Here is a 16,249-nt window from a genome sequence, read left to right as displayed (position 1 = left end):
GCTTCCAACTTGCGCAGGGACAACAGGATACTGCTGGTATCATACTTTTCCAAGGCATCTAACCATAACGCCCCTGAGAATCTGCAGACCACCACGAACACCCACACCTTCTTCGTTGCTGTCTGATTCCTCGTTTTGGCGGCAGCTCTCCTCGTAACCAGCGGACCCATCAGGTCGACTTGCACAGCTTCAAAAGGCCTGCTCGGGACCAACTTGTCAGGTAACACGTCCTTCATGGTAGCACGACATTCCTTAGCCCTCTCAACACTGCAGGGCCAACACTTCTTCACCTCCATGATGGACAACCTCCTTGCCTTCACAATCCAGCACCAACGGCGGCTCTCAGCTAAAGTTCCACGGACACCAGAGTGAAGCTCAACATGCGCTTCTCTCATAAAAACAGCAGCTAACCAATTACCAGGCTCCAAAATTATTAAACCTGGCATGTCTTCAAATATCATCTTACGGCCACCAGTAATGGCGTCAATGACTGGCTGTCCACGACCAACCATTTTAAGAATCCTCATCTCCCTGGTCACATAATTTCCTCCGGGACCAACGACAGGCCAGGTCAATGATACTTCATGCACTAATGGATTTAATGACGCATAATTGCCTTTAGCGTCATTTATCCACTCATCCTCTTGGCTTCGTGACACAATGAAAAGTTCCGCCGCCGCCATAAAATTGTACAAAGACGGCTTGTACACAGAATCTGCGGCTGCTACATGACTACCAGCGGCTGTAGTCTTATCTTCTTGTCTGCTCTTTAGCTTCTTCAACCAGGTGTTCGCAACTTGCAGGACAGCTGCCATAATACGTTTGGCCTGTCCAAATGATCTCCTGTGCTTAAACCTAAAGACATCTTCAGCGGCTTCTCCGGCAACTTTCATTGAACATAACTTAACCATTTTGGTATTCAACTCCTCTGGGGGTAAAACCTGCTTGACTTCTTCGGCAGTTTTCACCGGCCACGCACTTTCATCCTGGCGCAACCATTCTGGGCCCAATCTGTACCTGGAACCTGGTCCCAAATCTGATACCTTGCAGGTGCTTCTGGTGCCCAAATCTGCAACGTTGTGCGTCCCCGGGACCCACCTCCAGTCATCCTTGTTGGTTGCAGATTGAATTTCTCCAATACGATGAGAATTAAATGTGTTCAGCATAGCACTGTTGGAAACTATTTGTGATAAAACACACGATGAATCAGTAAAGTACATCACTCTGATAATATCAAAGGGCAGGGCATCTCTGACGGACTTTGCCAACCTTGTGGACATTTGGCATCCCATCAACTCAAGGCGTGGAATTGACTCACACTTGACCGGCGCAACTCTTGACTTGGTGGCTAGCAGAAACGTTTCAAATCCTTGTCTAGTTGGCCACCTCAAATATGCATTAGATGCATAAGCCTCTGATGACCCATCCGAAAACATCATCAAGGATGGAAGGCCAGTTGGTTCATCCGGGACCACACAACGGTCAAACTCCAATTTAGCGACCTCAGCTCTGTCCTCCAGCGACTGAACAAGTTCATCCCGTAGACTTTTTGGAATGAAATCTTGCCAGCCCAAATTCAGCAAACATGTTTTCCGCAGGACAAGTTTAATTCTCAACAGAATAGGGCTGCAAAGCCCGATCGGGTCGAAGGTTTGGGCGGCGAACCTGTGGACCATCTTCTTTGTCAGATTCTCGTCCAAGGCGTCCTGGAGGTTGTACAAATCAGCATCCTCTTTCACCTTCCTTCCCTTGACCTTACCATCTTGGTTGACTCTTGTGGCGATGGACAACACATCAGTGGCTGGCTTCCATATCAGCCCGAGAACCTTGGTAGGCTGGCAATCATCTCCAGAATAAATGACTTGTTTGAAGAAAAAACTACCTTTGCCAATAATTCTGTCGGCCTCTTTCATCATCTCCTTGGCTTCTGGCTTCGATCCTGCTCCCGAAATAACGTCATCTATGAAGCTGTGCTTCTCAAGCTTGACTGCAACTGGAATCTGAGGTAACTTGAATTCCTCATCAGGGTAGGTAGGTATTGGTGGCTCCTTCCATAACTCAGGTTTAGCAACAATTTCACTACCGTTTATCTGCCCCTCTCCATACATCTCCTTGACCTCCGCTTCACTCTTTCCGCCGAACAGGCGGGACGTCAACTTCAGGGCTGTAACTGCCAAGTTTCCCGCAGCCAACTCGCCGAAATTCACAACTTTGGTCAGGTAAATTTCAAGTGGACCATCTGGCGTCGGGGAAAATAAAACTCTCTTCATCTGGCTGTCGAACTCTGTGGCCAGGATGGAGTTATAAAACTTGGAGATATCCGCGGTTATACCAACCTTGTAACCGCGGAAAGGCATCAAATGATAAAAAATCTTCTGCATTGGCGGCGGGCCTCCCAGCATTATGTTATTAAAACTGGTACCCTTGAACGTCAGAGAACTATTTGCACACAATCGCATGGGTGTGGAACTTGAATCCTCCTTGAAAGCAACCACTATTGATGAACAAGACTTAGGTCCTTCATACTGCAATTCTTCAGGCGTGGCTTTTTGAAAAACGCCTCTTCTTATGGCGTCGTTGAATACCTCCACATACATTCCATAGGTACCTTCCTTGACCATCCTGGCACGATCCTTTTCAGCAATTTTGCGGGCTAAACTCTCATTGTAGGGTAAAGTGTGAGGATCTTCAATATAATCATATTGACCTGTCCACTTGTTGGAGTGCAAGTCTAGTGTTAAACCTGCCTCAATTATCCTCTGCCTCTCGCGCTGGTCCCAGGTAGTGCCGTCGGCCATAGCCTTGCACTCTTGACAAGCAGTACATCCTGGACAGAGTGCCTGCGGCTGTACGCCAAACGATTCAGACGTCAGAAAGTCTGGCAAAGTGCCTCCACTGACACTGACAGCCTTATAAGCCGACTTTTGATCTCCAGCTCCACCGTCAGCACTCGTACAGATAAAACCACTACCAAAAATGGTTCGCCACAACATAGACTGGCCCACTTTCTGGTAGGTTGATGGAAACACGTCAGGATGTGTATTTCCAATGATGATATCTAAGCCTCCACTAATATATGTAAACCTTTCTGGCGGCATTTTAAATATCTCGGCGGCAGTTTCGGGGTGGACCGAGCGCATCTCGTTGGCCCCGCCGAGGGTAGGCATGACAGCTGCCTCAAACTCCCTCAGATTGCCGTCCCTATCCTTCAGATAAAACACAACATTGCGGCAGGAAGACTCACTGCCATCAGCTACAGAAATAGTTGTATATCTGCCGGTAGATTTCAGCTTCAACTTGTTGGATAATTTCTCAGACACAAGTGGCAAATTTGCCCCGGAGTCAAACATTACCGTGGCGTGGCAGGTGCCGCCGCCAGGTGCTACAACAGGAACTAACTGAAGTAAGAAGGTACAGGGGCTGGGTGCAGAACTTGACTTGTAGACTGTATTCACACCAGCATTAGCCTCATGGAGTAACCTGGAATGGTATCTGTCGCAATTATTGGTACCACAAACACCAAGCTTATCTGATTTATTACACTTGTCAGCAGTATGGCCGTCACACAAACAGAGTTCACATAATTTCTTCTGCTGGACAACTTTCTTTCGGTCAACCACATCCATCTTCTTAAACGTGAGGCAACGGAAAATCGGGTGTTTCTCCTTGCAGCTCTCCACAGGACATGCACTGTTCCACTTGGAAGCCTTGTCCTTCCCAGCCTTTCCATTCTTATTGTCGCTGCGGCCAGATACTTGCGCGGCGGCAGCTCTGTCACGATTTCTCTTGTCGGCACCACTGTCATAGGACATATCACCGGCCAACATGGCACCCCTGGTCCTCTCCAGCAGTTCAACAATCTTCGGGATGTTTGGTTGGTTCATGCTACCTAGCTCCATCATAATTTTGTCTCTCAAATTTTCAGGGCACTTGTCTTTAAAAATATGAATAAGAGTCAGGTGGTTGTAATCCTTAGCTGCAGAACCAACGATGGCTTCTACCTCCTGCATCATGCTCTTGAAGGTAGCAATTGCGCTAACCACGTCCACAGGTTTATCCACAGGTTTCATCTTGTTCAACTTAGTTAAAATCCTCATGAACCGGCGAGTGTTTGATAAAAACATCTGATCAAGAAACGCCCATTGTTCATTATGATCTCTAATCGCTGACACTTGCTTGCGTAGTTCCGGGTTGGTTATCACCTTCTCCATACACAACATCAGACTTAACCTCTGGTCAGCAAATCCATAACCAGAACATAGATCTTTAAAGACCTGTTTAAAGTTTGGGTAATCCGTGTCAGTACCGTTGAACGACGGCAACAAACTGTTGTCCCAGCGCCCATACTGCGGGTTGGAACTCCGAATATCCACGGCAGACATACTTCTGGAGAGCATGGCAGGTGTCCCACTCTCATCCAGGTTAGACGAACGACGTTCCATCTCTCTAAGCCTTCGGTACATATCACGTACTTCTTGGCGCAACTCCACGGAAATTTTAAGCACTCCCATGTCCATCTTCACCTTCTCAATGACGTCGAGGTTCCTGGCGACAGTGCTTGACCTCGCGTCATCTGAATCATTGTCAAGCCAGTACAGAATTTTTGTACACTGCTCCAACGACGCATAAACTTTATCTGCAACAGTTTTCTGCTCACTAGCTTCATCCAAATCACGCTTGAACTCGCGCAGCTCACTAGTCTCCACGGCAGGTTTTAGACTTTTTATTAGGTCAGATTGGTCCTTGACCTCACTAAAAATGTCACGAATTGATTTTACAGTCACATTTTCACATGAACTAAAACTTTGGCAGGCTTTTAGATTGTCATAAAACACTTTTAACTGTTCATCAAAAACTTCTAGCCTTTCACTGCCAATAGCGATAGCTCGCTCAATTTTCTGCTTTTTGGTTAGTGGCATATTGATTCACTAGGTACTTATTTCACAGAAAAATTGTCACAGTTTATTGCATCAATAATTCACTGGATGCTATTGATCTCTTGATGAATGCTAACGCCTATTCATCAGATACTTTGAAATTGTCTCAACCATGACACTTTGGTTGAGCTTGACTTCCGAATTAGCGGGAAGTTCACGAGATCAGTTGGCGAACATACAAACCCCCAATACCAGGAACCATCAAGTTTCAACAGCAGGTTTGAATATAGATTTATTGATGAAATTATTTCAAAGACCTGAAATTACAATATCAATTAGTTCATAATTCCAGTTATTTATAACCACGTAATCTTATTTGCTTTTTAAAAATCATTTTTCTCTACGGTAAAAAATCTTTGGAAACTTTGGCTTTAAAGGAAAATTATTTGGTTTAATAAATCATTGTTAAATGCAACAATAAGGCACATAAAATTTACTAAAACATATATTAATCATAATTAAGTTTCATGCTTAGCTGGCTAAAGCCTTTTTAAAACTACATATAATCGTCCTATACACCATACTTCTTAATAAAAATAACAAATTCTACCTGAAGCTCTTATGGTTTCAAATCCCTGATATACTAGGGTCGTTCACACACTATGAGACCAATGATAGGCCCAATTTTGTTCTCCGAAATCTTCACACTCTCATATCTCATTCAAAAGTAAAGAACGTGCGCATCATAATAAACAAAACAATCCATGCCGCGCCACATTATGAAAGGAAAGCCATGAAAAGACGACATTTGCGCTTAGTTTTTGGTTAATGATAAGGAATTTAATTTCGAACTTGATAAACACAAAGCTTCCTCGAAAAGAGGTTAAGACACTCGAGTATGTTGATTATGTAGGGGGCTGAACACCTAGGGGGGGGGGGGGCGTATCCACCCCTTGACAATGAAATAACACCTCTCTTGTTGGCTGGGTTACACTTTCTTCGATTTTGGATTAAGTGGGGTATCAAAAATCGTAAGGTGTTTGTCAAAATTATCTTGGTAAAACCCCCGGCCCTGTGAAGCCACTTTAGTAGTTAAATTGCAAAAACCAGTTATTCCAGAAAGGTATACTGTATACAATTTTTTAATTGAAATAAATTGTTGAAGTATTGTTGTTGGTATCTACCTTAAATTGTCGAGGCTACAATCAGGCGTTGAACAATGGACAAACGAACACCTAAAAATTATATTTATATTATTTTTTTTTGTAGAGCAAATACTAAAAATATGTTGTCAATATAAGTTAAAGAACGACACAAAAAGGATATTCAAACAACTTGGAAAAAAACAAAATAAATGTATGAGAAAAAGATCACTGCAAATGGACTTCCAATTTACAACAAGAATGATAATGTCGCACGAGTACGTTTTCTCGCTAAAATGTTTGTCGGTGTACCTTTTATTTAGTTTGACACAAACAATAAACGAATACAAAATAAAAAGTAAATATAAATGTCCCCATTCCAAATAATATCTGACAAAATGATTATAATTCCTTATTGGACAATTTATCTTTGTTGGAAAGAAATTATGAGAATGTTATTTAATATCTAAAAATTCTTTTTCTCTACAGTGTGACAAAAAACATTTGTAATAAAAAGTTGATTATTTATTAAAAAGAATATTTAATAGTGTAAAATTTAATTAAAAATGCGTAGCATATAAAAATATATTAAAAGCAGCTATTATTCTTCTAGAACTGGCAAATAGACGGACGAAGTATAGACAAACAGACAGACTGAAGGATAAAGTTGGTTTCATAGTAAATAAAAATTAGATGAATCAAATTTTATTCAGTAAGATTTAATTTCCTACAGTGTGTTTTTTTATGAGAACTTTTTTTAAAAATCAATTTTACCCCACTTATAGTTATCAGAATTTAATGAATAATGGCTTATTTTCTTTGTTTTTTAAGGCAATTAATAGAACAACAAAAACATATTTCAGTTTTTATTTAAAAAGTACAGTAAAATCTAAATTTCAAAACTTAGGTGTCAACATATAAAAATGGTTTTAGCGCATTTTTCTTTAAAAAATGGATTTTCTGTAGTCGACTTTGGGGGGCCAGTACTCCCTCCCTGGTTGAGATATGACCTTCAAACTTTGATATGTTCTAGTACATGTCCCTAATAGTATCTGTATACATTTTTAGCTCTATATCTCAACTTTGAAGTGTTTAGCAGCCATTCTTGCAAAAAGGTTGATTATTTGAGCATAAGAAAAATGCGCTAAAACCATTTTTAGATGTTGACACCTAAGTTTTGAATTTTAGATTTTACTGTACTTTTTAAATAAAAAATGAAATATTTTTTTGTTGTTCTATTAATTGCCTTAAAAAACGAAGAAAATAAGCCATTAATCATTAAATTCTGATAACTATAAATGGGGTAAAATTGCTTTCAAAAAAGTTCTCATAAAAAAAACACACTGTATATACCATTTTCAGTAGACTAAGGGACATTTATAACAATAAAGTGGCTGCGCTATTATTATTAAAATTGCTTGCCGGTAATTAAACTATTGAATAAAATTTGTTTGCCAATCTACTGTACTGACCCTGTATAAACAAACAAGGTCAGCTATCTCAACAAAAAAGAGGAATACTAGTAGACAGTTAAAATTACTAAAAAAAAACCAGTGAACAGAACTTCAATACAAAAATAATGTAAGTTTATTCTGAAATATACGTTTAAATGCAATAACATAGCCACTATAAGTATTTCTAATCAGGGAGTAAGGGAGGGGACAATGGATCGAATATTCAGTTTTTAGAAGTCTCAGACTTTGGGTACTGGCTTAAAGGGAATGTGTAAAAATTTAGCAGTTGCTAACTGAGTTTGGGTACTAGCGCATGAAATGCCGCTACTCGCTGTGTTAGTTATGAATATAGCAGACGGAAGAATTTGTTTTGATATGGCTGGTTTAAAAAATATTTCCTCCAAAAATATCATTTCGTAGATAAAAACTTTATTGTGATATTTGTGTAATAAGTAATCAAAGAACCCTAATCTAACAACCTAAATTTAATTCTTGTGTATAGTGGCATTTAAAATCTAGGAAAATGGGTTAAACAAGTTCTAAGGAGATTTTCTAGTAGTTAATTACAGACTAGTTACGTCAGTCTGATATACTGGTAATCTAATTTTCAAATGATTGCTTTTTTCTTGGAACCTTTTTTTTATTTTATAGTTTTCTAAATTTTATTAACACCCCCTTTACAAATTCCTCCAAATTTTCTGGATTAATCTGGATTTCATGACCTTTCTTTGAAAACTCTTAAATTGAATTAATTGCCCATTGTCCCCTCCCTTATTCCCTGATTTCTAATAGTTGTGTCTCTATGTATCAGACTGTATAGTGTGGATACGTGCAAATCAGACAGAAAGGTAGTCTGGTCCTAGCTATGGAGTAGCTGTACTAACATTAATATTTTAATATAAATTCTTCATCTTACCTAGGGATCTAAAGGGATAAGACGATGAACAATAAATTGATTGAAAAGTTTGGGACATGCAATTAAAATTTAATAAAACTACCCAACGATTTTAAACCAACGAATGGCTAGAAATCAACCTTATTAGACAAATACTCAAAGCCCAAAAATAATGGACTTAAAAGTGTATTGAACTGTATATAAGACATTTGCGGATATATTGATACCATTAATTTGCCTATTAGATAAAAAAAAGTATGTTTTTTTAATATTTTTCTCTTGCTACAAATCAAATTTCAAATTTGAGTCACCAAAAATGCTTAACTAATTTTTGCTCTAGAAGAATCATTTTTTGGAGTTAGAAAGTGCTTAATACCTCATTTTAATCGCCTGGCATTGCTTTATAATATACAGGTAATGACTTGGTTGTTTATAGAACAGCTGACTAAAAAACCGAGGTTTTGTGATAATCCCACTTTTGTTGTTGCTCCATAAATGATATTTTTTTTCTTAATTTTTTTGGCTGTAAAGAAGCTTTATATATTCATATAACATCCACCTAAATTTGACTTTTGATATATTATTTATAACATCACCAGAAGGAATTGAATTTTGGAAAAAAATATCAATTTATATTTTACACTGTTATGCATTGTTCTTGTTCTTGTTTCTAAAAAATATTTATATTATTAAAAAGAGAATTATTTAACGCTTCTATAGGTATGTTTATCATTTTTCTAGGCTAAATATAACTATAATTACACCATTTTAAAGTTAAACATCATAACATATAAACTCACTTATTGAATCGGTCTGTATTATTAAGCTGCCAATCCTTAAAACAGCTGCATTTCATTATTCTATTATATAAAGTAGTAAGCTTTTTTGTCTGTAGCTTAAGATTTTGATAACTAATGTACCTATTGACTTCTCTGTTTTATGGAAGCTTCTTATAGGTCCCGGATAGTTTTAGAATATTGAAAAAAAATATCAATTTATATTTTACACTGCTATGCATTGTTCTTGTTCTTGTTTCTAAAAGATATTTTTATAATTAAAAAGAAAATTATTTAACGCTTCTATAGGTATGTTTATCATTTTTCTAGTCTATATATAACTATAATTTCAGCATTTTTTAAACATCATCATATTCAAGTTATTGTAATTTTTTTTAAAAATATCAATATCAAGAACTATTGGAACAATTTTTACCATGCAAAACAAGGTGTTAGAAAGTGTAGGATCCCTCACAATATCTATATGTCTGTCTATAATGCATTACACATGTAATGCTAATAGAGATCATAGACATACAAGCTTTTTTTTTTGGGGGGGGGGGGGGTAAAATTTTTCCCCCCCCCAAAATTTTTACCCTGGGGGTAAAATTTGCTTTTGGGGGGTAATTCCCCCTCCAGAAATCTGTTGGCAGGAGAAATTTTGTTTACCCCACCCAAAATTTACCCTTGGGGTAAAATTTTTGAGGGGGAGAAATTTAAATTTAATTAAATAATTAGTAAATGCGCAAAGCGCGCAAAATTTTTTTTATTTTGGGGAGGTATTTACCCCCCCAAAATTGTTTGGGGGGGGGGGGGGTAAATATTAAATGAGGGGAGGGGTAAATGAAAAATTTGTTTGGGGTTAATCGCCACTTTACCCTCCCCCCTTGGACGTCTATGATAGAGTGGATGCTATATAATGTGAACTTCTTATAACTGAATGGGCTTCCAGAGACCATAAAGTGGCCTAGCCGGTTCGTCACTAATGGGTTAAATGTTGGATGATGATTTTTGTAGCAGTTAGGTACTTAGCAACTTTACAATCATTACTTCATGTAAAGGGACGTCCAGGTGGGAAGGGGGGGGGGGGGTTTAGGTGGTTAAGGGTTACTAATTAATTTGGGACAACACCATAATTTTTAAATTTATAATTTTAACCTCCGCCCCCCCCCCCAAAAAAAAATATAAAAAGCTTAAACATCCTTGCCTCTATGATATAAAAATTACCCCACAAAATGAACATGGGGGTGCCCAAATTTATTATTTCCCCCAAATCAAAAAGTTTGTATGTCCTTGATTATGTAAGCTTATTTAAAACATACTGAAATCAATTTGTGTACAACGATTATCCTTTTCATCTGTTTTTTAGTAGCAAAGATGCTCTATAATTCAAAATATCCCTCCGTCCGTTATCTGTCCATTCATCTGTATGTCTGTCCATTGGTATGTCTGTCTGTTCATCTGTTCGTCTGTTAGAAAGGGGGATAACGTGATTTTCTCATCATCTATAAAAGATAGAAGGCTGAAATTTTCATGGATTGAATATTCTCTCTCTCTCTATCGATACTCCATATTTTCATCAAGTTTCATTAGGATTTTTCAATAAACTGGGGTGGGCTATATCAATTCCTACATTTCAAGTTTTCATGATTTTCTCTACTCCTATCACGATAGATGGTTGAAATTTTCAGGGATTGAAAACTTTGATATTCTGCATAATTTTATCAAGTTTTATTGAGATTTACTTATTGGAGTCCTACCCCAAACGTAGGAGTCCCAAATGTTGGAGTGGACAAACGCAGGAGTCCCAAACATCGGAGTAAAACGTAGGAATGGGACAAACATCAGAGTGGACAAACGTCGAGGTGGACAAATGTTGGAGTGGACAAATGTTAGAGTGGACATTGCTTAAATAAAACCTAGGAGTGTCTGCTATTTTAATAATATGACAATTTTGAATCTTTTTATTCCCCTGTCTATAAAATAATGACTATGGCCACAGCGCTCGGCCACCTGACCTAACCTAACCTAACTAAGAAAAGTAACTGGACGAAGGGGGGGGGGCTGGGTTTATATAAAAAAAAATCAAAATTGAAATGAGAATTCAAAATTTAAAAAATAGTTTGGGACTCATGTGTTTGTCCACTCCAACATTTGTCCCAAAAATCCTGCGTTTGTCCACTCCAACGTTTGTCCCACTCCTACATTTGTTCCACTCTGAAGTTGGGGACTCATGCGTTTGACCACTCCAATGTTTTTTCACTCCTACATTTGGGACTCCTACATTTGGCATTGAACCGATTATTGGTTGGGGTGCTAGTTTGATTCCTAGATTGTTAAGTTTTCCTGATTTTCTTTACTCCTATTCAAAAAATTTAAAGAGGCTGGGTTTATACCACCCATAATATATTAATGGGGGTGATTACCCCTATCCCCCCAAAAAATTACACTTTTACAGGAACCCCCCCCCCCTGGATATCTCTGCACTCTCCCTTGTAGTGACTAGGCCAACTTCATGGTCTCTGGAAGCCCATTCAGTTATAAGAAGTTCACATTATAAGAGCACTCTTATAGCATCCACTCTATCATAGACGTCCAAGGGGGGAGGGTAAAGTTACGATTACCCCCAAACGAATTTTTCATTTACCCCCCCCCCCTCATTTAATATTTACCCGTACCCCCAACCATTTAAGAGGGGGTATTTACCCCCCCCCCCCAAACAATTTTGGGGGGGTAAATACCTCCCTTAAAATAAAAAATTTTTTGCGCGCTTCGCGCATTTACTTATTATTTAATTAAATTTAAATTTCTCCCCCTCAAAAATTTTACCCCAAGGGTAAATTTTGGGTGGGGTAAACAAAATTTCTTCTGCCAACAGATTTCTGGAGGGGGAATTACCCCCCAAAAGCAAATTTTACCCCCAGGGAAAAAATTTTTTTTTGGGGGGGAAATTTGCAACATGCTTTGCGCGCCATTTTACCCCCCCCCCCCCCAAAACCAAATTACCCCCCCTTGCAAAAATTTTACCCCCCCCCCAAAAAAAAAAAGCTTGTATGTCTATGATCTCTATTAGCATTACATGTGTAATGCATTATAGACAGACATATAGATATTGTGAGGGATCCTACACTTTCTAACACCTTGTTTTGCATGGTAAAAATTGTTCCAATAGTTCTTGATATTGATATTTTTAAAAAAAATTACAATAACTTGAATATGATGATGATTAAAAAATGCTGAAATTATAGTTATATATAGACTAGAAAAATAATAAACATACCTATAGAAGCGTGAAATAATTTTCTTTTTAATTATAAAAATATCTTTTAGAAACAAGAACAAGAACAATGCATAGCAGTGTAAAATATAAATTGATATTTTTTTTCAATATTCTAAAACTATCCGGGACCTATAAGAAGCTTCCATAAAACAGAGAAGTCAATAGGTACATTAGTTATCAAAATCTTAAGCTACAGACAAAAAAGCTTACTACTTTATATAATAGAATAATGAAATGCAGCTGTTTTAAGGATTGGCAGCTTAATAATACAGACCGATTCAATAAGTGAGTTTATATGTTATGATGTTTAACTTTAAAATGGTGTAATTATAGTTATATTTAGCCTAGAAAAATGATAAACATACCTATAGAAGCGTTAAATAATTCTCTTTTTAATAATATAAATATTTTTTAGAAACAAGAACAAGAACAATGCATAACAGTGTAAAATATAAATTGATATTTTTTTCCAAAATTCAATCCCTTCTGGTGATGTTATAAATAATATATCAAAAGTCAAATTTAGGTGGATGTTATATGAATATATAAAGCTTCTTTACAGCCAAAAAAATTAAGAAAAAAAATATCATTTATGGAGCAACAACAAAAGTGGGATTATCACAAAACCTCGGTTTTTTAGTCAGCTGTTCTATAAACAACCAAGTCATTACCTGTATATTATAAAGCAATGCCAGGCGATTAAAATGAGGTATTAAGCACTTTCTAACTCCAAAAAATGATTCTTCTAGAGCAAAAATTAGTTAAGCATTTTTGGTGACTCAAATTTGAAATTTGATTTGTAGCAAGAGAAAAATATTAAAAAAACATACTTTTTTTTATCTAATAGGCAAATTAATGGTATCAATATATCCGCAAATGTCTTATATACAGTTTAATACACTTTTAAGTCCATTATTTTTGGGCTTTGAGTATTTGTCTAATAAGGTTGATTTCTAGCCGAATATGCCTCATCCCCCCACCCCCTGATTTGGGAATTTGATTATTATATTTTACACGGACGCGTAACTACTGTATCATTATAAAAAAAAGGATGTGAGTTTGTTTGCATGTGTGTCTGTAACTCAAGATCTTTCTAACTGTCGGACCGATAGTGTTACAGTAAAGTTTCTTTTTAGTCCGCAAAGATTTATTTTTGGTGAGGGTACCTTCAACTCCCAACTCCTGTTAATAAAACCTACCCTTCGATTTTTTTACTTTTCTTTTAATAAAACCGTAATGTGGAAAGTGGAAGATCGACTTACCCAACACTATCTTTTCTTCAATCAAGGGCCCCTAGATGCCTTTAGTCTATAAATATTGTGTTTACCTTAATAAATCAACAGAATCTGCCCTTGTTGTTGTGACAAGTTCCCCACCATTGTGCAACCTGAAAACATCAAGACGATTACTACCAACTACTTCACAGACTTTCTTCATAATATTCAACTCAATTTTGACGCAAGCTGGCTGTTAGTAGGAGTTCCAAAAACGCTCACAAGTAATTTGATAACTGTTTTAAATATTGAAATTATACTTGTGTTATATTTCATCTTTCAGTCAAGACTGAAAAAAAAGCTTCCATTAAAGTCAAATCTACTTGAATTTATTTCCTTTCAAAGGAAATTTTTGCTTAAAAACAAAAGGTATAAACTAGGATATGAAAAATTAACAACAATTCAATTTGACCCTGGATAGATTTTATTCCTACTCTGTCTGTTATTCAGCTCAAGTATGCTATACAGGGTGAATACCTAGGTAAGGGACCAGTTGATAATGATCCTTCATTAATCCTCTGGCGACTCTTAAACCTAACAGGGTCAGAGCTGTCTACTATCAGAATACCTGTCCTTGCCCCACTCATCTTAATTCAGTCTGCCAAGCACATCTTATATGTGATACACTATTTCTTTGAGGCTTTATTGATGACTGGGCTCAGGGAATACCACAGGATGTCTGACTTAAATTAAAGGGGCAATAACAAGGTAAGGGACCAGTCATCCTCTGGCGACCCTTGTACCTAACAGTGTTAATAAAACTGTCCATGCCCCTCCCTTACTTATTCATTCTGCTAATCACATCTTAAATGTGATCCATTATTATTTTATGAAGACGTAAATTATGACTGAACAAAGGGAATGTCACAGTATGTAAAAATCTTTTTTTATAACCAATGTATTTTTGATATGATATTCTTTAATATATGTGTACATAAATAATTTTTATCCATTTTTTTTTTTTTGAATATTGTGAATGACTTTTAAAATAATATTGATAAACTTTAAATGTAATTTTTGTATGTAAATGATAAAGACAAATAAAGAATCAAATAATAATAATTACAACCAGGGTTTGGCAGCCGCGCGTCAGACGCCTGTAAGCCTCAGGGAAATCAACTTTTTATAATTTTAAAACTTAGCTGGAAGTCTAATCCTGCACCAAATATGGCTGGCAAAAAATTGAAATGTGCACAAACGGGTTTAAATTTGAGGAAGATGATGCACGTCCGCCGAGCCCCAATTGTATAGAAGCTATATCAGTAAAAAAACACAATTAATGAATGTCGGTCAGTAGGTCTGTAAGAAGGGAAACATTGAACCAAAAAAGATACCATAATAAACTATTTTTAAACAAAATTATGATAAAAATTAAATAAATAAAATCAGGTCTACGATAATTATAAATAAATTTTAAAATGACAAATGAATTAGGTTAAATTTTACAGAGGTTTTACTGCTTAAAACAACTAAAACGAATGAAATATAAAGTTAAAATGTGACAAATATACCTTGTCTCAACGCTTGGCAGCTCTCCATTTGTCCTTGTAAACCTTAGGCCAACCTCAGATATTTTCCTGTATAAAATTATTATTAAATTTTGGGTAGAATAGAATTCCACATCTTTCCACGGAATAAAAAAAGTTTTATTTGCCGCGCGTGGGCAAAAGTCAGGTCTAACAAAACTGGTATTAATTTTATTATTTTTATTTTAATATTTGCGGAAAGTTGTCCGTAGTATGATACTTTGCATGATTTTTCACTCTGGCTGAGAACCGGCTCTAATCCAGCGGATGTTAATCAGTTTCTAAGCCATACAGGTATAGTATTTCAAATAGACTGTAAAAAAAAAATCAACAACACACATTAGCATGGCTTCGAATAAGGTTAGTTTCCACTGAATTTAGAACAAGTTCTGATCAATTCTGTATCATGTACTGTATCGTATTATAGACAATCTTTTCTTTTTCTATTCAAGGAACTATTCCTTCCTATTAACATCCTATCCACCCCCACTCTCTAAAAATGATTTTTTTTCTACTTTTGTTTTTGTATAGAAAAATCTGAACATATGCAGCAATATAAAAAGCTAACTTTACAACCAGAAAAGATACATTTCGTAGTTATAGTTGACAATAGATTTCATAATCTAAGTCTTTAACCAGTTATTTACTTAGATACCAAGCTAGGCAAGGTAAATTTATTGAAAATTTTGTGGGGGAGGGGATGGTTAAATTACAGTGTATTTTCTATCCATGTATCCCTAAGATCCAAGCTTATTAAATAAGGAGAAAATACTGGTATGATCAAATTTTACCTAGATATTCCAGGAATAATAAGGAGAAACTGTTGGTATGATACAAGCTTACCTAGATATTCCAGGAATAATAAGGAGAAACCTTTGGTATGATCCAAGCTTACCTAGATATTCCAGGTACAATAAGGAGAAACTGTTGGTATGATACAAGCTTACCTAGCCATTCCAGGTATAATAAGGAAAAACTGGTGGTATGATACAAGCTTACCTAGCCATTACAGGTATAATAAGGAG

General features: G+C 36.7%; 1 protein-coding gene across 1 annotated transcript in view; it reads right to left on the bottom strand.

Moving 5' to 3' along the window:
• Positions 1-16,249, bottom strand: part of LOC145330430 (uncharacterized) — a 59,631-nt gene that overhangs the window by 14,494 nt on the left and 28,888 nt on the right. The window contains exons 11-13 of the mRNA XM_080175065.1: positions 15,210-15,275; positions 13,752-13,811; positions 6,062-6,112 (exon numbers count right to left, since the gene is read on the bottom strand). Of these exons, the coding sequence (XP_080031191.1) occupies positions 6,062-6,112; positions 13,752-13,811; positions 15,210-15,275 (177 nt within the window). The remainder of the gene's footprint in view (positions 1-6,061; positions 6,113-13,751; positions 13,812-15,209; positions 15,276-16,249) is intronic.

Source organism: Acartia tonsa, chromosome 10 (genome assembly GCF_053477335.1).
Source record: "Acartia tonsa isolate MP-2025a chromosome 10, ASM5347733v1, whole genome shotgun sequence".
NCBI lineage: Eukaryota > Metazoa > Arthropoda > Copepoda > Calanoida > Acartiidae > Acartia > Acartia tonsa.
This window is presented reverse-complemented; position numbering and strand designations above follow the sequence as displayed.